The following is a 25,806-nucleotide window of genomic DNA, read 5'->3' on the forward strand; positions in this document are numbered from 1 at the left end:
TGGAGCTGTAGCCCCTGGCCTATGCCAGAGCCACAGCAACACAGGATCCGAGCCGCGTCTGCAACCTACACCACAGCTCACGGCAACGCCGGATCGTTAACCCACTGAGCAAGGGCAGGGACCGAACCCGCAACCTCATGGTTCCTAGTCAGATTCGTTAACTACTGCGCCACGACGGGAACTCCCAGAAGGTGGATTTTGCAGACTCCACATTAATAACAGGATGAGGGCAAAGATACATTATGACAGGGAAAGTTTTTGAGCACTAAGGAAAAAACAGGCCACCGTTTTTCAAGAAAGCAGATAATAGGAGTTCCCTTTGTGGCTCAGCAGTTAACGAACCTGACTAGGATCCATGAGCACACAGGTTCCGTCCCGGGCCTCGCTCAGTGGATTAAGACTCCAGAGTTGCTGCGAGCTGTGATGTAGGTCGCAGATGCAGCTCGGATCCCGCGTTGCTGTGGCTGTGGCTATGGCTGTGGCCAGGAGCTGTAGCTCCAATTGGACCCCTAGCCTGGGAACCTCCACAGGCCACAGGTGTGTCCCTAAAAAAGCAAAAAACAAAAGACAAAAACCAAAAAGCAGATATTAAATGCATGTATCTACATACACATCAGCCAAGGAGGAGACAGGCTCTTTCGTGCCATCAAAGAAACAACAAAAGGACAACGGAGGAGCATCAGCACTGTCATGAGCTGAAGGTACCCCAACTCCAGTGCGATGGCATTCGGAGATGGGCCTTTGGGAGAGAACTGGGGGTTAGACGAGGTCATGAGGGTGAGGCCCTCCTGGTGAGATTAGTGCCCTTATAAGAAGAAGCCCCAGAGAGCTGCCTTCTCTCTCCACTGTGTGAAGACAAAGCAACAACGTGCCACCTACCAACCAGCAAGAGGGCCTCACCATGACTCAAGTTGGCTGGCGCCTTGATCTTGGACATCCCAGCCTCCAGAGCAGTGAAAAAGTAAATGTTTGCTGTTTGTCACCCGGTCTATGGTATTTTGTATGGCAGCTTGAGCAAACTAAGACAAGTGCCTGGTTCCATGATCTGTCCAAAGTACTGATGAATGGATTAGGGTCAATCTCAAAGGTTCTAGGAATGGCTTGCCCCAGGGCTCCCTGCTATTCTGTGCATCAGGAAGGTACAGCATAAAGAGCAAACAACCAAACCATGCCCATCACTGGCAACAAGCTGCAGAATGGTTAAACTCAGAAGACAAAAATAAGGGTTCAAAAATACTTATGAGAAAATTGAGAAGTTAAAAGTTAGGTCTTTGACTTTTCAATACCTTAGTGATTAAAATCACAACGAGAGGTGTAGAATCTGCAATCGGGCATGTGTGAAAAATAGACTTAGGAATTTGGGTTAACAGAATGCTCAATCCCATCTCTGGTACTTATCAGCTCCCTACAAATTCCAGGCTTTTGGGTACCTTAATTTAGTGACTGTACACAGGGGGCTTAGTAGCTACACTTAGTAGCTACACAGTAATGTTAACTTTCCTTTCCTCTCAGTTTGAGTCAACATTTTATGTGCCTTCCAAGAAAAAAAAAGGCAATCCTTAACAGTATGCGTGAACACAGGGTTCTGAAGGCTGGAGGTGATTGACCCGGTTCTGTTTTCCCACCTACAGTCTGTCTCTGATTCTGGCAGGGGACCCAAAGGCTCCTTCACACACAGGAGCCAGGGGCCACTCAGTCATCAGGGAGTGGCATCCTGGTGGAGCATGTGAGGGCAGATGATGTCAGGGCGATTTGCAGGTATCTGCAAGGCTGCCTTTCTAGAAGAGTGATTCACTCTTGTTAAAAGACAAAGAAACCAGATTTTAGCTCAGTATAAGGAGGAACTTTCTAGCAGCCAGGACTGGCCCAAAGATAATGTGGATTCCTCAGGACCCTGGAGCTGGTTCCAAAATGGTGTGGCAATGACTCATCCCTTCTTTCAACAGGTATTGGTTGAGAGCTGACCTTGTGCCAGACACCACTCTGGGTTCTGGGTCTGTAGTGATAAACACAACAGACAGACAGCTCTGAGCTCATGGAGCTTACATTCTAGTGGGAAGAGCCAGATGATAAGCAGCACATAAGAAACAAGTAACTAATGGTATTTGAGGATGAGAGCAGTGCTACCGGGGGCAGGGCTCCATTATATAAAGATGGCAGGGCTGGATAAGGAATTAGATCCAGTCGTTCAGCTCTCTTTCAGTCCTAAACTGCCCATAATGCAGACACATGTGGGAAAATACACCCTGAGGAGCAGCTAAAATTTGGCACCTGCTGAGCTCCCTGAACTGATGAAAAAAGTGGGAAGAGGAAGTTTTATACTGGGTCTGACACGCTAAAACCCATTCTCGGAGGTCCCATTGTGGCTTCTCAGAATGGAATCAGACTAGCATCCATGAGGACGCAGGTTTGACCCCGGCCTCGCTTAGTGGGTTAAGGATCCCAGTTGCTGTGAGCTGGGGTGTAGGTCGCAGACGCGGCTCAGATCTGGCATTGCTATGGCTGTGATATAGGCCAGCAGGTGCAGCTCTGATTTGACCCCTAGCCGGGGAACCTCCATATGCCACGGGCCCAGCCCTGAAAGGACAAAACAAAACCATTCTGGGAAGTTCCCGTTTTGTGACTCAGTGGTAATGAGCCCAACTAGTATCCATGAGGACGTGGGCTCAATCCCTGGCCTCTCTCAATAGGTTGAGGGTCTGGCATTGCTGTGAGCTGCAGTGTAGGTCACAGATGCGGCTCGAATTCCGAGTTGCTGTGCCTGTGGTGTAAGCTGGCAGCTGTAGCTCTGATTCAACCCCTAGCCTGGGAACTTCCATATGCCTCAGGTAGAACTCAAAACCGAACCCATTCTGTTCCTGCTCATTAGCATTTCAGGAATAAAATTACTTAAATCCTTAAGATTTAGGATCTGCTCTCTGGAGTCCCAGATGCTTGTCAATTCTTGCTCTGAGCTCTTTTGCACCTAACAGTTAAAGTCTGCAGCATGTACACTTTATTACGTTCATTCTGATGGCTTTTTAATCAATCATATTAAAATTTGAAGTCATTTCATGCCAAGCTCCTGCCAGAGGAAGCAGGGGCTTGACTGCAGAACCATAGCTTTCCCAACAGTTTTAGAAATGCCTAGAGACAAAACGCTATGAGAACCAAAGCATCGCATCAGACGTGTCATCACGGGCTACTTACGATTGGCATGTTTTTGACGATACGTGGAAATAGCGTTTGGGGCTGTTTCTGTTGACTCTGCTGCCTTGGGGCTTGCTGGCCACTCGTGTCCTGCGGCGGCTGGATGGACTGCAGTGGCTGGTGGCTGTTTCTCGGCTGGGGCTGTCCGGCCGTCTGATCATTTATGTCTGGCAGAAGCTTAGGTTCGAGGTCACCTACAGATGGCTTTGATTCTAGTGGTTGCACCTGCTTATTTAAAGGCTGTTTCGATTCCAGATGATGCGAGGAGGGGCCTAAGACTTGACCAACTTGAAAATATGGGTGTTTCAGTGCCTGTGGAAGCATGGAAATAACGAATGGAAAACAGTTTCACCTAAATTTACTGCACATAAACTCCTGTCCAGCGCTGTTCTAGGCATCTATCCCTATCTCCATCAGCTTCAGAGATTTAGAAAGCATCCAGTTTTCCCCTTAGGTGATGACTTTAAAAAGATAACCAGGAGAAATGAGAGATAAATTTCATTAAAAAAAAATTAAAAGTACACGTTAGTACAAAGACTGTAAAACTCACCTGTAATTTCAACATCTAGTCAAAGCAACAACTGTTGTTTTTTTTGTCTTTTTGCCATTTCTTGGGCCGCTCTCACGGCATATGGAGGTTCCCAGGCTAGGGGTCCAATCAGAGCTGTATCCACCAGCCTACACCAGAGCCACAGCAACGCAGGATCCGAGCCGTGTCTGCGACCTACACCACAGCTCATGGCAACGTCGGATCTTTAACCCACTGAGCAATGCCAGGGATCGAACCTGCAACCTCATGGTTCCTAGTCGAATTCGTTAACCACTGCGCCGCAATGGGAACTCCGAAAGCAACTGTTCTTTAAAAGATGGTATGAAAACAAAACCTAGCTTATAAGCATTGGCTGAATTTGATGTGATTAATTCAGACTAAGATGCTAGATACTCATAATGCTTTAGAGTCCATAAAGGCATTAAGAAATGAGTTAAGAAAGCCTTCTACGTAGTTCGTTTTATTTTTTTGACCATGCCTGCGGCATGTGGAAGTTCCTGGGCCAGGGATCAAACCCACATTACAGCAGTGATCCAAGCCTGCTGCAGGGACAACACAAGATCCTTAAACTGCTGCACCACCAGAGAACTCCATACATGGTTTATTTTAGATGAAAAAATTGAGGGTTAGTCTATGCTGTAAGAACTATAATCTAATTGCAATAAGAATAGCCTGGGAGTTTCCACTGTGGCACAGCAGAAACGAATCCAGCTAGTATCCATGAGGACTCGGGTTTGACCCCTGACCTCACTCAGTGGGTTGGGGATCTGGCATTGCCGTGAGCTGTAGTATAGGCTGAAGATGTGGCTCGCATCCCGAGTGGCTGTGGCTGTGGTGTAGGCCGGCGGCTGTAAAGCTCTGATTCGACCCGCAGCCTGGGAACTTCCATACGCCATGGATGCGGCCCTAAAAAGCAAATAAATAAATAAAAATGACATGACTATAAGTACATATCTACCAGCAGTAAGAAAAAAAATTCTAAGAAAGGAGATTACAAACACGTATGTGGTGAAGCGTATTTTAACAGTATACCAACAAGGAGAAGACACTTCTGGGAAGAAAATGTAAAAATCCTGTTAAAAATGGTCGTTGTGAGTGTAAACTAGATCAGTCCGCAGGTCGCTGCTGTGGCGAGGGAGCGGGGCAGCAGAGCTGACTGTCTGGGTGACACAGTCTAGAGCAGTGGTTCTCAACTGGGGAAGATTTTGCCCCTTCGGAGACATTTCTTATTGTCACAGTTCGGGAGGTGCTGCTGGCGTCTGGGCACACTGCCAGGAATGCCGCTAAATATCCTACAGTGAACGGGACAGCCCCCCACCACACAGAATTGTCTGGTCAAAAATGTCATTAGAACCAAGATTGACAAGCATCGGTCTGGAGAGTGTCTGAGGCTCTCTCTGTGGATACAGACCCCGTATCAGGATCACAGGTCTGGACAAAGGATAGAGTTGCCAGGTCTGCTGGGGGGTGTGTGTGTGTGGGGGTGTGTGTGTGCGTTGTGGGGGTGGGGGCTGCTCCTTAAGATAACCTAACCGCAGCCTGTTCCCCTGCACCCCCTGCCCTAAGCCGGTACCCACCCCCCATGGGAGCTCAGCTCTGACCTCTTCTTGGGTGAGTACGGGCAGATTTTAGGGGGACAGAGGTGGCTCTGCACAGGGTCCCCGCTCCCTGAAACTCCCCCTCACGACGTCTCCCTGCTTCCACTAGAAAGCAGAGTAAAGACATGGTGAACGAGACAGAGGAGGGCAGGGAGATATATTTCAGCAGAGGGGCAAAAGAGTTTATTCTAAGTTTCCCCGTAGAAGTTTCGTTGTGTCCCCGACCTCAGCTGATGTCTGTGTGAATTACGTGGACATTGCGAAGTGGAACTCAGCACGTGTAGGCAATTTCAACACATTAGTACCTGAAGCACAGAAGCCACTCAGATTCTGAGTGAAGTAGGTCCTGTTAATTAGTGAGTCAATATTCCTAAGTCAATAATGCACCTCTGGGAGCTAGAACCTATAGGAATATGTTTCATACTTTCCAGGTTTCATCTGTAACTTTTACCCTTTAAGATGCTAGCTACCGATCATCCTTCAAGGAGAGAATCTTTTCATAATAATAATGACTTTGTCCTATTTGTTAAGGGAAAACTGATTTTATAGAATAAAGAATATATTCTTTATATATCTATAAAGTTCTCAAGAAGAAATTAAAATAATCTCTAAAGCCAACACCAAGAGAAAACTAGTGCTCATATTTTGATGTTTTTCTTTTCAGTATTTCTCTCTAGTCTTTCATATAACATATATGCTTTAATAAAAGCATACTCTATGTATAATATTATAGCCTACTTTTAAACTTAACATTTGAGTTTGAGAATCCTCTGCAATGATTATTTTTTTGAAATTTTTCATTTTTAATGGTGGCAAAATAGTCTCTATTAAAGATATATATGCTTTATCTTTTTTTTTTTTTTTTTGCCATTTCTTGGGCCACTCTCACAGCATTTGGAGGTTCCCAGGCTAGGGGTCTAATAAGAGCTGTAGCCCCCGGCCTACACCACAGCTCATGGCAACGCTGGATCCTTAACCCACTGAGCAAGGCCAGGGATCAAACCCACAACCTCGTGGTTCCTAGTCAGATTCGTTAACCACTGAGCCACGACGGGAACTCCAAGATATACATACTTTAAATGATCACGTAAACATTCAGGTTTATCCTTCCAATGCACAGCTTTTAATTAGCTTTGAATATCTTTGGGCATAAATCTTTATTCAACTTTCTAATTTTTTTTAAAGTTTCTGTATATACATTGTAAAATTGCTTTCCGTTACTAAGCCTTTAAAACCATTTTTATTTTTTGGCTAATTTGATGGATAAAAAATAGTATTTCATTTTTATTTTCATTTTATGATAGTGAGCAAGGGTTAAGCATTTAAAAAATATTTTTGATAATTTTTCTTTCTTTCTCCGCGATTTTTTTTCATGGCTCCTGCCCACTTTTTTAGGTAAGATTTAAAGACGTCTATTATAGTTTCACTACAAAAGTAATAAGTGCGTAGAAACATTAGAAAACAGACACGTGAAGTTCCCGTCGTGACACAGCGGAAACGAATCCGACTAGGAAGCTTGAGGACACAGGTTCCATCCCTGCCCTCGCTCAGTGGGTTAAGGATCTGGCGTTGCCGTGAGCTGTGGTGTAGGATGCAGACGAGGCTTGGATCTGGCGTTGCTGTGGCTGTGGTGTAGACTGGCAGCTGTGGCTCCGAATAGACCCCTAGCCTGGGAACCTCCATGTGCTGCAGGTGCGGCCCTAAAAAGCAAAAAATGAAAAACAAAAAGAAAAAAGAAAGAAAGAAAAACAGACTAAGTAATCGGAGGATGGTGGTAGGGGTGGACAGCTTGGCCTATCAAACAGTAAAATAATCTATAAAGTACGCCAGTTACAACAGTGAAAGTACTGGCTTAAAAGTGACGCATAGCTCGGAGTTGCAGAAGCTGTCGGTCAGCGTAAGGTAAACATCGCATCACAAAAGGGGGAACCGGGCGGTCCCGGGAGTGTTAGTGGGATAACTCGTTACCTCGGAAGAGAAAAAGTAAATTTAGCTTCTTCTCACCATAAATCACAGGCGGTTTAAAAAGTGAGGGAGAGGGAACTAAACTATTAAGAACAAAAGTACCGGTAAATATTTGATCTCAAAGTAAGATAAGATGGGAAGAAAACGAATAGAAGAACCGCAAAGGGAGAACTCACGAGATCTGACCTCATAAAAATAAAGTTTTAGGTTTTTTTTCTTTCTGAGTAAGGCCAGGGATTGAACCGAATCCTCATGGATTCTAGTCAGAGTCGTTTCCGCTGCGCCATGAAGGGAACTCCCGATTATATATTCTTCTTTAAATCTGTCCTGGCTGTCTTTTTCCTATTTGTTCTTCCAGCTGAGCTTTAGAAAATATTTTCTCAAGTTAAATTTTTAGAAAGCCAAATTAAAGAAAAAAAAAAAAAAACCCAGCCAAATAATTATTTGGTTTCAACTGAATTGATATTTAAATATTTACTTTTAATTTATAGTTAAATAACAATAAGAATACCATAAAGCATATTAGGACTTTTAAATTTTTTTATTTTTCATTTTTTAAAGTTTTATTGATTATTATCTTTTATTGACTTTTTAATTTAAGCCCTTTGCAGACAAAACCATGGTGTTTTAAAGACCATGAGACTTGTGGTGTTTCCATTGTGACCCAGTGGGTTAAGAGCCTGACTAGGATCCATGAGGATAGGGGATCGATCCTTGGCCTTGATCAGTGGGTGAAGGATCCGGGGTTGCCGTGAGCTGTGGTGTAGGTCCCAGATGCAGCTCGGAGCCAGCACTGCTGTGCCTGCGGTGTAAGTCTGTAGGGGCAGCTCTGATTTGATCCCCTAGCCTGGGAACTTCAGATGCCATAGGTGCAGAGGTAAAAAGAAAAAACTACTAAACCTAAGATGTGTCTGTTGGTGTTTAAAGTGGCACATGCTGCCCTCTTGTGGGAGCTGGGGGAAGAACACAGCTCCGGGCCTGCGGAGGGTTGAGACCAGGGAGGCCCGGGCAGAATCCTCTAAACCTTAGGAGGGCATCAGAAGGTCTACTAGGCTGTATAACTGAAGAAATGCCCTTTTACTTCCCATGACAAGCTTATTCCTAACTGCCTTGTCACATGCCTGAATTTTTCTTATTGGAGATTAATTCCTTTCAGCTTCAACCTTCATAGGGCCCCTTATTTGAACCACAAAACAGAGGAAACCACTGGCGTGGCTATTTTCGCATTTCTCCCAAGAATCTTATATGCCTAGAAGTTAATCCATTACATCCCCTGGATGCCTTAAGCTTTAGGGCTGAATTCTCTTGGCAAAACTGGTTGAGAATATATTTGTCTTTATAAGGGAAAATGTCGGAGTTCCCGCCGTGGCGCAGTCGTTAACGAATCCGACTAGGAACCATGAGGTTGTGGGTTCGGTCCCTGGCCTTGCTCAGTGGGTTAGGGATCCGGCGTTACCTTGAGCTGTGGTGTGGGTTGCAGACGCGGCTCGGATCCCGCGTGGTTGTGGCTCTGGTGTAGGCAGGTGGCTACAGCTCCGATTCGACCCCTAGCCTGGGAACCTCCATATGCCACGGGAGCGGCCCAAGAAATGGCAAAAAGACAAAAAAATAAAATAAAATAAAAAAATAAAGGAAAATGTCCCTGACATTATAAAACCTCAAATTAAAAAACCAACAAATTCCTCCAGGGACACGTGTCTTACCTGGCTGGCTGTTGGTCGTTTCTTTGGATCCCAACTCAACATTTCAGTCATAAGCTGAATAGCTTCGTTACTGGCATTGGGAATAAGAGTTTTTAAGTTTATGGGCGCACACTGGGGAAAGCGGAAATTCATAGAGGATGCCAGCTGGTACCCTTCTGGCCAGTCGCTCTGTTTAAGGAATATATAAGGGCGAGGAGCAAAAAGAAAATGGTTTTTAGTGATCGATTTGAAACTAATAATATGAAAATCACTTGTGTGTGAAAATGTTAATGTTGACTCACATAAATAAAAGGGAGAGGGAAATAGCAGCCCACATATACAGGTTAGTGCTACAAACAGTATAAAAAGAACATTGCATTGAGAGTTAGGGGGGAAATTGAGAAAGCACTTTTATACATTCAAAATGTTATGAATTTATGTGCCACAATGATCGTTTTAGGTGATGGTTTTAGGTGACTTTGAACAAATAAGGACAAGCAATTCACAAAGAGACTGATTATTACAGAGATTCTCACTATATGTCATATTTTGCATCCATTGTCAAAAACTGCACAGAGCTGCGAAATGACAGTGATGGTAATGCTTTAGTAGCTGCATTTACTTGTCCACTGTTACCTATAAGGCACGTACTGATTTCACTCAAATGTAAGTATAAATACTTATTAAATAAGTACAGCTCAGAAAGTGAAGTCCAGCTGAGTGCAATAGTTCATGGAAAAGTACTCAGGTCATAAAATTAAATATCCATGGCAGGGGTATATAAAAGGAAACAAGGAAAGATGGAGAGAAAATACAGCCCGGGACTCCTGGCATTGAGCTGATCGCAGTGGACATTCATAGAGCAAAGAGGAGAGAAGCTAAGCAGTGAAGGCTCTGTAGTCATCAGCTGGTCGTCAGCTCGAAGTTAAAAAAATATATACACACGCACTAAGTGTGGAGACTTCCCCCTAAGTGCTTAAAGAAAGGCAAGCACCGTTTTCCTATAATCTGGTGGGATTCTGGCTTTGGCAATCCTCATCTCATCCCAATTAAAAAAAAAAATACTGATGATAAGAAAATGAACCCCTAAAACATAAGCCTATTGGAAAATGAAACTATCAGCTGGCCAGCCAAAAGGTACAACAACTGAAGGACAGGCGTACTTACTTTTTTGGGCGTCCCTAAAACTTGGCAAATCTTAAAGATTTCATCGACCTCGCTGGTCCCTGGGAAAAGTGGTCTTAGCGTATACAGTTCAGCCATTATACTCCCAACAGCCCACACATCGATGGGAGAGCTGTAAACTGAAGATCTTAATAAAACTTCAGGAGCACGATACCTACAAAGAGAGCCAACAAGACAGGCTGTTTTGACTGTGGTTTCAAAGATGGGGTGGCAGCAGGATCTCATCTGTTGGGTCCTGCATTTCAATAGAAGAAATGCCTTCTGTCTATGAGGCTTCTGCCCCATGTGCTGGGTTTCTATGGGAGAGAACACATTTTTTTCTGACCACAAACATATTTTATTTTTCCAGACCACAAACAACACAAGCAGAGCTGGAGACAAATATAAATGAAATGTCTAAGTGGTCCAAGATAGGAACTCGAACAAGTAAATGTGGAAATAATGCTATATAATATATTAAGAAAAGGGAGGAAGCAGATCTGGTTTGTTTGTTTACTTACTTATTTATTTATTTATTTAATTTTTGCCTTTTAGGGCCACAGGTGGGGCATATGGAGATTCCCAGGCGAGGGGTGGAATGAGAGCTGCAGCTGCCGGCCCACACCACAGCCACAGCAACGCGGTTTCAGAGCCGCCTCTTGGACCTACACCACAGCTCGTGGTGAAGCCAGATCCCTGACCCATTGAGTGAGGCCAGGAATCGAAACTGCATCCTCATGGATACTAGTCAGATTTGTTTCTGCTGCACCACAACAGGAACTCCTGAAGCAGATCTATTTTAAATGCGAACAGTTCCTGACATATTCATATGAAGGATAGAAAACAAAAGATTAACAAAGATTGTCCCTGAGGAGAGGGCTTTTTTCCTTATCAGTCTGAAAGTGCTGATTCCTCAGCTGACTCAGTTCCCTTAATGGATAATATATATATATTATTATATACATATTTATATATTTTACATAAATAGATTATATATCTATTTATATTATATATATATATATTTATTTATTTATTTTTTGCTTCCCAGGGCCACACGTGTGAGACACATGGAAGTTCCCAGGCTAGAGGGCGAATCGGAACTACAGCTGCCTAGCCTATGCCACAGCCACAGCAACGCAGGATCTGAACCACATCTGTGACCTACACCACAGCTCACGGCAACACCAGGTCCCCAACCCACTGAGCGAGGCCAGGGATCGAACCCACAACCTCATGGTTCCTAGTCGGATTCATTTCTGCTGCGCCACGGCGGGAACTCCTGGATAATATTTTTAATTGAGAAAAATACTCTGTTTATATGGCAAAGGTTGCTGGTAGAGGATAATCTCGATTCCTTTTTTTTTTTTTTTCCACGTTGAAATGTGTAAATGTTTCAGCCTAAATGCTTTGCAGTCTTGTCCACTGGCTTCCATTCAGAGTATCTTTCTTTGACAGCTTGGAGCTCTAATTCACTTAATATACAACACATCCATTGAAAAGCATGCAAGTCAGTGGCTTTAGGTATGTTCACCTTTGTGCATCTATCATCACAATCCACTTAGAGCGTTTTCGTCACCCCCCAAAAGAAACAGCACCCTTGTCCAATGTCCCCCCGCCCCCAGCATATCTAATCCACTCTCTATAGATTTGCCTGTTCTGTCACTTCCCATCAATGGAACCACACACTGGTCCTTTGTGACTGGCTTCTTTCACTGATCAGGTTTTCCAGGTTCACCCACATTGGACCACGTGTCAGTACTTCATTCTTTTTATCGCTGAATAATACTCCACTGTATGGCACTGCCACATTTTGTTCACCCACCAGCAGGCGATGGACATCTGGCTTGTTTCCACTTTTTGGCTGTTATAAGAAATGTGAATTCTGATGTACACGTTTTTGTGCAGACACACGTTTTCATGTCTCTTGGGTAAATACTTGGGTATGGTATTGGCTGGAGCACACGGTAACGATAGAGTTAACCCCTGAGGAACTGCCAGGCTCTTTTGCACCATGTTACACCTCCACCAGCCGTGTATGAGAGTTCCATTTCCCCCACGTCCTTGCCAACATTTGTTATTATGTTTTGATTTTTTTTTTTAATGGCCACATCAGTGGCATATGGAAGTTCCAGGGCTAGGGATTGAAGCTGAGCCACAGCTGCGACCTCTGCCAGCTGTGGCAATACCAGATCCTGTAACCCACTCGTCAGGCCAGGGATCGAACCCACACCTCCACAGTGACCTGAGCTGCGGCAGTAGAATTCTCAACCCACTGCACCATAGCGGGAACTCCTATGTTTTAATATTTTTTTATGAGACAAAAAAATTGTTTATCTTTTACTAAAGTTAGGTATTGAAAACAAATAGTCCTAATTTCTTTCCATTTCATTATAGAATCTAAATTTACCCAGTTGAAATTTGAAGATCCTTCAAAAGATTTTTCCAGGCAAGAATAGATTTTTTTCCAATTCTAATTATACCTTAAAGAAATAAAATGAATACACTGTGAACTGTTATCATTTAATTTGTTCAGTTTCTCCTTTGCTTTTGTAGGGATAAACATCATTATCTTCCTATTTGCAAACTTCACTTTCAATAGTTGCAGTTGGCTGTAAACCACACAAGCCTTGGTTTTTGGGGGCTCCGCTTATCAAAAATTCTGACTGAAGATTTCCAAGTGATTAGGAAAGAAAATGCAGAGTTCCCATCGCGGCTCAGTGGAAACGAATCTGACTGACATCCACAAGGACGCAGGTTTGATCCCTGGCCTCACTCAGTGGGTTAAAGATCTGGCGTTGCCATGTGCAGTGGTGTAGGCCAGCAGATGCAGCTCTCATTGGACCCCTTAATGTGGGAAGCTCCATATGCCGAAGGAGTGGCCCTAAAAAAAAAGAAAAAAGACAAAAAAAATGCAACCAAAATATGAACGGATTGTTTACAAAAAGCTAGATATCCCTGTACACCATTTAAATTGGTTTACAAAGTAATTCTTCAAAGGCTCAAACAATTCTAAAATTCAAATGACAGCAAAGAGAGAAAGCACATACAGCCACACTGCAGTATTTCCTGTAGTCGGCATCAGTGTCGCCACACAAATTTTGTAGTTCAGTTACCCTCTGTATATGCGTTTGTGTAATTTGTAAATTCTGACGGCGAACTTGTTCTTTCATTTGGGAGAATGCTGCTTAAGAATTTACCTGCTTGTTTGGATGCAGTTACAAAATAGATAGGCATCTTAACCAATGCAAATACATTTCTGCTTTCTAGATTTCTTAATTTAGTAAGAGTACTATTTTTATGATGCTAGGCTTCACTAAAATTTACATTAATAGTATCCCTGAAAAAATAATTTTTTTTTCTGATGAGGGCTTTTATTTTTATTTATTTATTTATTTATTTATTTTTTTGTCTTTTTGCCATTTCTTGGGCCGCTCCCACAGCATATGGAGGTTCCCAGGCTAGGGGTCGAATTGGAGCTGTAGCCACCAGCTTACGCCAGAGCCACAGCAACGCAGGATCGTTAACCCACTGAGCAAGGCCAGGGATCGAACCTGCAACCTCATGGTTCCTAGTCAGATTTGTTAACCACTGAGCCACGACGGGAACTCCCCTGCAAAAATAATTTTATTTTCAATGCTAAAGTTTTTAAACTGAAATTAAATAGCATTCACTGTAATGTCAGACATTTTGCTTTTAAAGGATGAACTTTTTAAAAATTGAAGTATAGTTGATTTACAATGCTGTATTAGTTTCAGGTGTATAGCACAGTGATTCAGTTTTACATACATAAGTATCTCTTTTTTTCAGATTCTTTTCCCTTGTAGGTTATAAAATATTGAGTATAGTGCTATCCAGTAGATTCTTGTTGGTTATCTATTATATATATTGAAAGAATGAGCTTCTAAAACCTTCACTTTGATTCTGTGAATTGTGATGGAAAAAAAAAATCAAACCATTATTAGAAATAAGGTAACTGATTTTTCTCTTTGAAGCCCGTTTGGAGACATTCATTTAAAGTTGGCATTGTTAAATCGTGAATTTCCTCCTCTGCTAAAGAAGACTGAACACCACCTAAAACGAACATAATGTTAAACTAACATCAACTGTATTTCAATTAAAAAAGGAAGCCTACACCTTCACAGGCTATCACTTTACTTTTCATACCTGCACAAGAAAATCTGGTATTAAAAAAACGAGTGAAATAATTTAGAATATTCATTTCCTCTAATTGAAAAGCAATGTCTCATAATGTGAAATCTCCTCTCTAAAGCTGCATTTGCTAGCGACTGTCTTTGGCTCAGGTGTCTCAAAATAGCTATGAACTTTTGAAATAGCTGCTGATGCCGCTGTGGCAGGTTTGCGTGCTCTGGTTTTCATCAGGTCGGCGACTTATGGCCCCTGTGGTGGGTAGTGAATGCCAGCGAACATTTTATGTCAGTTCCTCAGCACCTTCTCTTAAGAGACAGAAAGATACTTAATTTTTCACTAAATAGGCATTTTTGTTTTCCAGAGGTCATTTGTTTTTTTGTTGCGGCCACACTCGTGGCCTGTGGAATTTCCTGGGCCAGGGATCCAACCCACACCACAGCAGCAATCTGAGCTGCTATAGTGACAGTGCCAGATTCTTAACCCACTGCATCACAAGAGAACTCATTGTTGATAAAAGAATTCGTTGCTAATGCTTTTGTCTTTTTTTTTTTTTGCCTTTTCTAGGGCCACTCCTGCAGCATGTGGAGGTTCCCAGGCTAGGGGTCTAATCGGAGCTGTAGCGGCTGGCCTACGCCACAGCCACAGCAACACCAGATCTGAGCCGCATCTGCGACCTACACCACAGCTCACGGCAACACTGGATCTTTAACCCACTGAGCAAGGCCAGGGATCAAACCCACAACCTCATGGTTCCTAGTCGGATTCATTAACCACTGAGCCACAACGGGAACTCTGCAAATTCTTTTAAACATTACCAAATGTATTCGTTTCCTAAGGCTACTATAGCAAAGTGCCACAGGAGTTCCCGTTGTGGCTCAGCAGAAACAAATCCAACTAGTATCCATGAGGACTCAGGTTCGATCCCTGGCCTCAATCAGTGGGTCAGGGATCCCGTGTTGCCATGCGCTGTGGTGTAGGTCGCAGACATGGTTCAGGTCCTGCATTGCTGTGGCTGCAGTGTAGGCTGGCATCTGTAGCTCTGAATCGACCCCTAGCCGGCAGGTGCAGCCCTAAAAAGACAAAAATGAAAAAACAAAGCGCCATGAACTGGATGTTGAAATCAAAGGAACCCATTCTCTTAGAGTTCTGGGGCGTGGGAGTCTGAAAGCAGAGGGTGTCCTTCTCTGAAGGCTTGGGGTGGGGCGGGGGTGCGGCAGAGAATCTGTTCTGAGCCTTTCTCTCAGCTTCCCGCCTTTCCGACAATCCCGAGTGTTCCTGGGCTTGCAGGTGCACCAATTCCAGGCTCCTTCTCTCATGCGTATCTGTCCCTATTGCTTCTCTTCTCATAAGGACACTAGTCACACTGGACTGTGGCCCACCCTGGTGACCTCGTCTTAACTTGATCACATCAGCGGAGGACCTATCTCCAAATCAGGGGCCAGGGCTAGAACTTCAACCTGTCTTTTTGGGGGGCACAATTCAACCCCTGACACCCAACAGCAAAAGAGTTGTAGATTTATACTATGTAATAATCAGTAGAAAATGAAGATTCCGACGACTTTCCAGATGTGCTGCAAGCACACTGCTGAGTATTTCTTTTCCATACGTATTTCTTACACACCTAACCTCCAACTTCTTAGGTTTCCCATGACCCTACCAACTGGCGTCTCTGAAGTTGTGGCAAAGGCCATTGCACAAGTGGCCAGCGTGCCGTGTGCCTGGTGGGGGAAACAGTATTAAACGCTGCTCCTGTCTACACCCGAGGGAAAGAACCAGTGGGCTGAGAACCCTACGGCCTAAGCACATTTTGACACACAGTTTCCAAGATTCAAGTTAGCCGGGTGTTAAGGTGCAAACTTGGCTCCGAGGTCTCTCATGTTACCAGTGAGACCAGGGAGGGAGCAGGAAACAGGTCGTTAGACCTGTCCCAGCTCGTTTTAATGAAACTCTTGATAATAGGCATCAGCCGAGACTGTCCAGTGCAAACTGGGACAACTGTCACTCTTTCCAGGCTCGTCCTCAGACCCCTTCTCTAAACCACACTCACTCCCCCAGTGACCTCGTCCAACGCTGTGATTTTTGACATGAGGTCTCCAGCCCAGCCCTACCCGCTGAGCCCACTGCCTACTGGGACTTCTCCCCATGGTTGTCTCGGAGCATCCTCTCAAGCCAACACACAACTGCTACGCCAAGAGCAGAGCTCCTCGGTGCATCTCCATCCTTCTGGCTGCTCGGGGCAAAACCCTGAAGTTTTTAAAGACACCTTTATCTGAAACCCCACATCTGATTCACCAGGAAATTGAGTTTCTTCTACTTTAAAAACAAACCCAGGGAGCTCCTACTGTGATGCAGTCGATTAAGGATCTGGCGTTGCCTCTGCAGCAGCTCAGGTCACCGTGGAGGCACAGGCTCGATCGGCAGCAGTGGGTTAAGTTCCCAGCCTTGGTAGCAGCGGTGGCTTGGATTCAATTCCTGCCCTGGAAATTTCCATATGCCCCGGCTGCAGCCAAACAAAACAAAACAAAACCCAGCATCCTGCACCTCTCACCACCACCACCAGACCCAAGTCACTGTCATTTTCTGCCCTACATCGTGTAACAGCCTCCTCCCTGGCCTCCCTGTCTCTGCCCCTGCTTCCCTAAACTCTGCTTTCAATGCGACAGCCAGAGGGATCCTTTTAAACATGAAGAACCACAAACCGCCTCACACCCCAGAGCCTTCAGTGGCTCCCCGGTTCGCTCAGATTAACAGGCTGTGATCCTTGCAGTGACCTGTCAGGACCTCTGGGATCTGACCACCCTCAACTCTAACCTCACTTCCTACCGCTGCCCTCCTCATTCATCCTGCAGTGTGCAGATGCCGCACTCGGAGCTCCTGTCCCCAGGCCTTTACACTCAGCATTTTCCCAGCCCGGGAAGCTCTTGCCTCTCCTAGCATCTTCCCCAACGCCCCCAGCATCAGTGAAACCCTGTGTTTAAAATAGCAATGTGCCCTTTCCCTCCTCCATCTCCTCCACAGCCCTGTCCCTTTCCAGACTTTATCTTTCTCCATAATAATTGGCCACCGTCTGATACTCAGACATTCTTGTTTTTATTGGAGTATAATATACACACAGAAAATTGCACATCTTAAGAGTACAGCTTGTTGAATTTTCACAAAGAGAACATACCTATGGCCCCCACACCCAGATCAGGGAACTGCAAATTATCAGCCTCCCAGACAGCCCTTGTCTGATTCCAGTCACTGCCACCCCCACCCCGTGCAACCGCTATCCTGACTTTTAACAGCATAGGTGAGTTCTCTCTGATTCTTGCTTTTTTTTTTTTTCACTCAAATGAATTTATCATGTCTGTAGTTTTTTTGGTCTTTTTGTCTTTTTCCAGGGCCACACCTGCAGCATAGGGAGGTTCCCAGGCCAGGGCTCAAATCGGAGCTGTAGCTGCTGGCCTACACCACAGCTACAGCAATGATGGATCTGAGCCGCATCTGCAACCTACACCACAGGTTCCTTAACCCACTGAGCGAGGCCAGAGATCGAACCCGAAACCTCATGGTTCCTAGTTGGATTCGTTAAGCACTGAGCCACGACGGGAACTCCTGTTTTTGCATTTTATGAAATAGAATCATACAGTCTGGGCTCTTTTTCTGATGGCCTCTTGCTCTCCACACTGCATCTGTGCGATTGGTCATATTGTTAATGGAGCTGTAGACCATTCATTCTCATTGCTGTGAGGCCGTCCACGGGGTGAATACATATGCCTCGGGCGAAGGACATTTGGGTGCTTTGCAGTTGACTATGACGTGTCATCTGATGAACATGTATATGTCTTTCTGTTGATAACTCATGACGCTTTTAGTGTGTGTACTGGCCGTCACGGAAGCAGCAGGAGGCAGAGACTCTTCTCTGTTTAGTTCATGTCTGTGTTCCCCATACCTCAAATAGCATCCAGCACATAATAGGTGTCCAATAAATATTTGCTGAATGAATGAATGGACAAATGAATGAAATCCTTTTTCCTTCTCTTTTCATTCATCAGAATAGTCATGACCGAGTCCTTGTCTCTCTCCAAAAAATACAAAATCCAACTCTACGTTTTGTTTTAAATACTCGATAACAGAACTGCCCAAAAGATAGATGGTAATCTGCTATAGAGAAACTTCAACATAAGCATATCCCTTTGGATAGTGCATAAAACTACTCACCATCTGGTGGATACATAATCGGTATATGGTGGCTGTGACCTTAATTCTCGTGCAAGTCCAAAATCAGCAATTTTCACAAGTTCTGGGCCCATGCAGAGCAAGTTTTCTGGTTTCATATCCCTGTGGAAAAAACCTCGGTAAAATAGAAAGAAAAAAAATAATAAATCATCATGTTTAGACAGATTTGATTTATTAACAAAATATAATTGAGCCTCACTGTTCTAATTAGGAATGTGAACTAGGAAAAAAAAGACATATTTATTACCTACAAAGTGATGGGAGGCGGGGACCCTGCTTTCAAAATAATTGGGCAAGGAAGCTTATACAGTACATGTGGTCATTAAGAACAACTGTTCGTTTACCATGTGTGTCTACTTATGTAAGTTCAGGCACTGGGTTAGATACGGCAACCTTGTGATTATCTTCATTAGTTTTCACAACAGCCTTCAGGAGATATCATGATCATGAGTGTGTAACAGATGAGGAGGTTAAGGCCTGGAGAGAAGGGGTCTAATGAAAGCTCAAGGAGGGCTGCACATCAGGCTGAGGTCATTGCAGCTGGTCTTACTATGGCTCTCTCATGTTGTAGCTTAACCCGAGCTTCCTTGAGTACAGAACTTACGTAGAATTGCTTATTTGAGAAGAGGGCCATTAAACAAAAATGGAACACCGCATATGTGAACCAATTCCTTTATTTAAAATTATTTTAGGACTTCCCGTTGTGGCTCAGTGGTAACAAACCTGACTAGTATTCATGAGGATGTGGGTTCAATCCCTGGCCTCGCTCAGTGGGTTAGGGATCTCGTGTTGTGTGAGCGATGGTCTAAGTCACAGATGAGGCTTGGATCTGGCATTGCTGTGGCTGTGGTGTAGGCTGGCAGCTGCAGCTCTGATTCAGCCCCTGGCTTGGGAACTTCCATATGCTGTGGGTGTGGCCCTAAAAAGACAACAAAATAAAATAGAAACAAAAATGGGGCAAAGATCAAGAATCCATTGTGAACAACTAAAATAGCATATATCCTTTATTTTCCATGTAATTAATAGATGGCTGACCTTTATTAATGGATTATAGCATATCATCATGGGTTTTAGGCTCCTAAAGACCTTAATAATTTATAGAAGACAAAAAACTGGGGATTCAGGAATGTTCTTATTTATGTGGAATTCTGCATAGCACTTTTAGAAAATAACCTTTTCTAATTGAATATCTAAACATCAAAACATTCATTGAAATTTTTCATAATCTATTATTTTTTCAAATTATTTTGGTTTGATATATGCAAAAAACTATATAGACTATGATTATATAAATAAGAAATACATAAAAATAAGAACAAGCACTCGATTTATTTTCTCCAGGTATGGAAATGACTAAATGGAAATACTAAGGAAAACTAGAAAATACCATAGCACAGGTGCTTTCAACTATTTAAATGTTAATAATTGGTCATGACAGGTCAAAGCATTCCAATCTTTTCTAAAAGAGGGTTCCTATGTATTTATTTTTCATTTCCATGGTAAAATTAGGGGGATGGAGCCTGCAGGATGGGTTTATGGTGACTGAGACTAAAGGCTGATGATCAATTTGTTTAAGAAGCCTGCTACAGGAGTTCCCATCGTGACACAGTGGTTAACGAATCTGACTAGGAACCATGAGGTTGCAGGTTCGATCCCTGGCCTTGCTCAGTGGGTTGGGGATCTGGCGTTGCTGTGAGCTGTGGTGTAGGTTGCAGATGTGGCTTGGATCCCGCGTCGCCCTGGCCCTGGCGTAGGCCAGCAGCTACAGTTCCAATTCGACCCCTAGTCTGGGAAACTCCATATGCCGCAGGAGCAGCCCTAGAAAAGGCAAAAAAGACCAAAAAAAAAAAAAAAAAAGCCTGCTACAGAGGAAGACAGTTGTAGATTATACAAATTCTATTTTACATAGAATTGTAGAAATTCTAAATTTTTCAAATAAAAATGTCAGTGAGTGAGCACCTACTCCAAACTTGTAGTTATGCAATATATTATGATTTAACAGTGTATATACACATCCCATGCATGACAGGAAACTTGAGATTGCTAAAGAGGTAGGAAAGTGAAACTTACCATGTTTATGGATAAATGCCAGCCCTTGCAATATTTGATACATAATATTTCTGATGACAGACTCAGGGAACAACTTGTTTCTGTGAAGAAATGAAAAATACAGTCCTGTAATTCTGTTAACCAAGCAAGCAACCAAAATAAACATGCAGACAGATGTTCCTTCTCTCTTGGCCACATAGTACTCACTAAATGTCTGATGTATAGCTTTTTAGAGTTAAAAGGTCAGACACTTAAAATGTGAAATTAGAGTATTTTTGATATTTGGCAAAAACTGAAATCCAATTCTAAAGGTATTGCTCAGATATTCAGTAGCTAAAGTCTAAAGTGTACAAAGAGGAGCAAAGTAAATTGGAAAACTGATAACCATCAGATAAGCCAAGTGTACAAATCTGCATTGTGTCAGCTTTAAGAGTTTTAGGGGCACGGAGTTCCGTCATGGCGCAGTGGAAATGAATCTGACTAGGAATCATGAGGTTGTCAGTTTGATCCCTGGCCTCGCTCAGTGGGTTAAGGATCCAGCATTGCTGTGAGCTGTGGTGTAGGTCGCAGACGTGGGGCTTGGATCCTGAGTTGCTATGACTGTGGTGTAGGCCGGCAGCAACAGCTCTGATTAGACCCCTAGCCTGGGAACTTCCATATGCTGCAGGTGCAGCCCTAAAAAAAATAAAATAAAATAAAGAGTTCTAGGGGCATAACTGCTTTAGTTTTATATACTGTGCATTATTACTGTATAATTATAACAAGAGCTGCAAATGAGAACCACTTATGTATTTAAAATTTTTCCAAGAGTCATATTAAGAAAAGCCAACGAGGAGGGGCACAGCAAGTTATGGATCCTGAAGGATCCTGTATTGTCACTGCAGCGCTCAGGTTGCTGCTGTGGCGCTGGTTCAATCCCTGGTATGGCCAAAAAAAAAAAAAAAAAAGAAGAAAAAGGGGAAAAGCAAATGAAACAGATGCAATTAACTTTTACAAATATATTTTATTTAACCCAATAGATAACTAAATACTATTTCAAAGTGTAATTAATATAAAATTATTAACGAATTTACATTCCTTTTTTTAAAATCAAGTTTTCAAAACCTCGTGTGTAATTAATTTTACATTTTACAGCACAGCTCAATCCAAACTAGCCACATTTCAAGAGCTCAACAGCCAGATGTAATGGTAGCTACTGTTTGGACAATGCAGCTTTACATGGTAATTATATAAAGCCTAAAGTAAGATCTTAATGTTAAAAATATTAATCACTGGCATCCCAAATTAATATGAACAACACATCAGTTCTTTGACCCTGAAGCCATGCTGTGTTGGAAGTAATCATTTTAAGCATTTAAACTTCATAATTTCTTTTTTTTTTTTTAGGGCTACACCTGCGGCATATGGAGGTTCCCAGGCTAGGGGTCCAATCAGAGCTACAGTTGCCAGCCTACACCACAGTTCACAGCAATGCTGGATCCTTAACCCACTGAGCAAAGCCAGGGATCAAACCCACAACCTCATGGTCCCTAGTCAGATTCGTTGCCACTGCGCCACAATGGGAACTCCCTCTGCCAACCATTAAAATTTGTAAAAAGAATGCTATATGTTGAAGATTCACTTCTAGTATCAAAGGTTTTGTATGTTGGTCTTCAATTGAAATGGAAGTTTACTTGAATAAAAAAGGCCTTAGAGTTCCCATCATGGCACAGTGGAAATGAATCTGACTAGGAACCATGGGGTTGCGGTTCAGTCCTGCTCAGTGAGATAAGGATCCAGTGTTGCTGTAAGCTGTGGTGTAGGTTGCAGATATGGCTCAGATCAGGTGTTGCTATGGCATAGGCCAGCATCTGTAGCTCTGATTTGACCCCTAGCCTGGGAACTTCCATATGCCACAGGTGCAGCCCTACAAAGCAAAAAAAAAAAAAAAAAAAAAAAAAAAAAAAAAAAAAAAGATAGTTGAATTATCTGAAGACTCAGTTATACATACATGTACATTCTTTTTTAATATTCTTTTCCATCATGGTCTATCCTGATTATTGGATATAGTTCCTTGTGCTATACAGCAAGACCTTGTTTATCCACTCCAAATGTAATAGTTTGCTTCTACTAACGCCAAAGTCCCAGGCCACCCCACTTCCTCCCCCTCCTCTTGGCAACCACAAGTCTGTTCTCTATGTCTGTGAGTGTCTTTCTGTTTTGAGGATAAGTTCATTTGTGCCGTATTTTAGATTCTACATATAAGTGATATCATATGGTATTTATCTTTCTCTTCCTGTCTTACTTCACTTAGGATGATAATCTCTAATTCCACCTATGTTGCTGCAAATGGCATTATGTTATTCTTCTTTATGGCTGAGTAGTATTCCATTGTATATGAATCTGTTCATCTGCCAATGGACATTTAGGTTGTTTCCATGTCTTGGCTATTGTGAATAGTGCTGCTATGAACATAGAGGTGCACGTCTCTATTTGAATTATAGTTTTGTCTGGATATATGCCCAGCAGTGGGATTGCTGGATCATATGGTAATTCTGCATTTAGTTTTTTGAGGAACTGCCTTACTGTTCTCCATAGTGGTTACATTCCCACCAACAGTCAAGGAGCATTTATTTGTAGACTTATTAATGATGCCATTCTGACCTGTGTGAGGTGATACCTCATTGTAGTTTCGATTTGCATTTCTCTAATGATTAGTGATTTGAGCATCTTTTCATGTGCCTACTGGCCATCTGCATGTCTTCTTTGGAGAAATGTCCATTTAGGTCTTCTGTCCATTTTTTTTGATTGGATTGTTTGCTTTTTTGTTGTTGAGTTGTATGAGTTGTTTGTATATTTTGGAGAAAAAGCCCTTGTTGGTTGCATTATTTGCAAGAATTTCCTCTCATTCTGTAGTGGTTTTTTTTTTCAGTTTTTTTAAAATGATTTCCTTTGCTGTACAAAAGCTTATAAGCTTCAATAAGTATTTGTGAAATAAGGAAAAATATAATTAAAGAAAAATTGGGAGTTCCCTGGTAGTGCAGTGGGTTAAGGATCTGGCATGGTCAGTGCTGTGGCTTGGGTTCAGTCCCTGGCCCAAGAATTTCTGTATGCCAGTGGCACAGACAAAAACAAGGAAAAAAAATTGACTCACCATGCTTAGACCCTGAATAAGTATGTGTGTGTGTGTGTGTCTGTATGAAATGTGTGTATGTATGAAACAACTACAGAGAGTGAAATTGACATCATTCCATTGGGAAATTTATTTCTAAAGTATTTTTAGATCTTTTGCTGAACAACTCTGGCTTTAAAAACAGCAAAATGGACCTTAATCTTCCAGATGCGACTGGTAGCTGTTCCATCCTCCCCAAAGTCATGGCGGATAACCGAAGCTCTTGTTCTTTAGAGATTCTGTTCATGTTTAAAAATTAAAGTGAGAATTTCCTTGGGATTGGTAACACGTTTTTATCATTCACCTGAGCATTCTAACAAATGAGTTTATTAGATTCTTTCTTTTTCTTTTTTTGGGGGGGCCACACCTACAGCATGTAGAGGTTTCTGAGCCAAGGATCAAACCTGTGCTACAGCAGCAACCCCAGGCTGCTGCAGTGACAACACGAGATCCTTAACCCACTGTACCACAAGGAAACTCCATATGAGATCTCTCCTTTTTTTTTTTTAATGATTTTTATTTAGATCTTTTCTTGAAAGCAACTTCATTCTTTCTTCCATTCCTTCATTAACCTTTCATACGATGTTTGGGAGAGCAAGGAAGATAATTTCCTCAATTTTGCTCAAGGCCAGCTTTATTACTGAGTATTGAACTATAGATAGATTTTTGTTTCAAAAAATATAGCTAGGTAGTAAGTGTGTTTATTTGAAATATTTATCATGCCTTTTAAGAGATGAGGTTCTTCTTAGTGTTAGATATTATCCTTGGATAAAGATAACAGCTAATTTACAGACACCTCTTGGACTGATAAGTCAGTATACTGCAAAGTGTGACGAACTGAAGGGACCCAAGGAGATAATAAGAAAGAAATTGGTTTTCATAAAGACATACCTGTCTTTCATTAATTGATAGAGGTTTTCTTTCATATATTCAAATATAAAATAAAGATGGTCATTTTCTCGGATAACTTCTTTCAGTTTAATCACATTGGCATGATTAAGTTTCTTCAGAGACTGCAATAGAGCAAGTCAGCATTAAACTTCTTAAAGCAAAGTTACAGAAGTTGACAAAATCTTATCAATGCTAAGTATGATAAGTACCCTAAGTCATTTTCTATTTCTTTGAAATTCATTAATGAAGTTTTAATAGCTATAATATTTTGCATGTCTTAAAACCATCTTAGAACACCTATTTAAAGAACGCAGTAATTGTTTTAAGTAATGAAATGTGAGTGCAAAAATCAACCAATTTGGAGTTCCCAGCATGGCTCAGCGGAAACAAATCTGACTAGCATCCATGAAGATGCAAGTTCTCAGTGGCCTTGCTCAGTGGGCTAGAGATCTGGCGTTGCCGTGAGCTGTGGTGTTGGTCGCAGACATGGCTTGGATCTGGTGTGGCTGGGGCTGTAGTGTAGGCTGGTGGCTACAGCTCCAATTAGACCCCTAGCCTGGGAACCTCCATAGGCCATGAGTGCGGACCTAAAAAGACAAAAAAAAAAAGAAAGAAATGAGAGAGGGGTGAGGCAGAGCTAAGGCCTCTGGGCTCCTTTTCGTCCATGGGATTTTACCTTAACTTCTCTCAAGTTCATACATTCATCCCAAGAATAGAACTTTCTCTTCATTCTGAAATAAAAAAAGAAAAGTTTAGTGCATGGGAACTGAGAATTTGAAGCCCCAAATTACAGCGTTGGCTTTCTTACTCTATTATTGGTTCCTTTTGGATAAGTTATGATCTCGCTCCTTCTTCCTTGAAAGGATAGCACTTCTCTTTTATATGTATCTCAAGGCCCTTTGGTGCAGGTTCATGACCAAGCTGTGTCTTGAGCATCTTACCTAGTGACCCCTCTGTGCTCCAAATTCCTCAGCCTTCGTGGATTTTATGTAAATCCTCCAGCTCTTTTAAAGATGTTTCTACATATAATATTTTTAGGGCCACACGCGTGGCATATGTATATTCCCAGGCTAAGAATCTAATCTGAGCCACAGCTGTGGCAATGCTGTATCCTGAACCCACTGTAACAAGCCGGGGATCAAGCCCGTGCCGCCACGGAGACAATACCGATCCTTAACCCACTGTACCACAGCAGTA

At 42.7% G+C, this 25,806-nt stretch overlaps 2 protein-coding genes across 5 annotated transcripts in view; one reads left to right on the forward strand and one right to left on the reverse strand.

The window, feature by feature from the left end:
- Positions 1–25,806, forward strand: part of LOC125136843 (transmembrane protein 14C) — a 95,593-nt gene that overhangs the window by 40,666 nt on the left and 29,121 nt on the right. The gene's annotated exons all lie outside the window — the stretch shown is intronic.
- The window catches only part of MAK (male germ cell associated kinase), a 55,739-nt gene that overhangs the window by 21,449 nt on the left and 8,484 nt on the right, over positions 1–25,806 (reverse strand). For all 4 annotated transcript variants that reach the window (XM_047797679.1, XM_047797676.1, XM_047797677.1 and 1 more), the window contains exons 3-9: positions 25,286–25,340; positions 24,610–24,731; positions 20,589–20,668; positions 18,501–18,633; positions 10,152–10,323; positions 9,006–9,173; positions 3,190–3,501 (exon numbers count right to left, since the gene is read on the reverse strand). In XM_047797679.1, the coding sequence (XP_047653635.1) occupies positions 3,190–3,501; positions 9,006–9,173; positions 10,152–10,323; positions 18,501–18,633; positions 20,589–20,668; positions 24,610–24,731; positions 25,286–25,340 (1,042 nt within the window). The remainder of the gene's footprint in view (positions 1–3,189; positions 3,502–9,005; positions 9,174–10,151; positions 10,324–18,500; positions 18,634–20,588; positions 20,669–24,609; positions 24,732–25,285; positions 25,341–25,806) is intronic.

The sequence above is a fragment of the Phacochoerus africanus genome, chromosome 9, assembly GCF_016906955.1.
Source record: "Phacochoerus africanus isolate WHEZ1 chromosome 9, ROS_Pafr_v1, whole genome shotgun sequence".
NCBI lineage: Eukaryota > Metazoa > Chordata > Mammalia > Artiodactyla > Suidae > Phacochoerus > Phacochoerus africanus.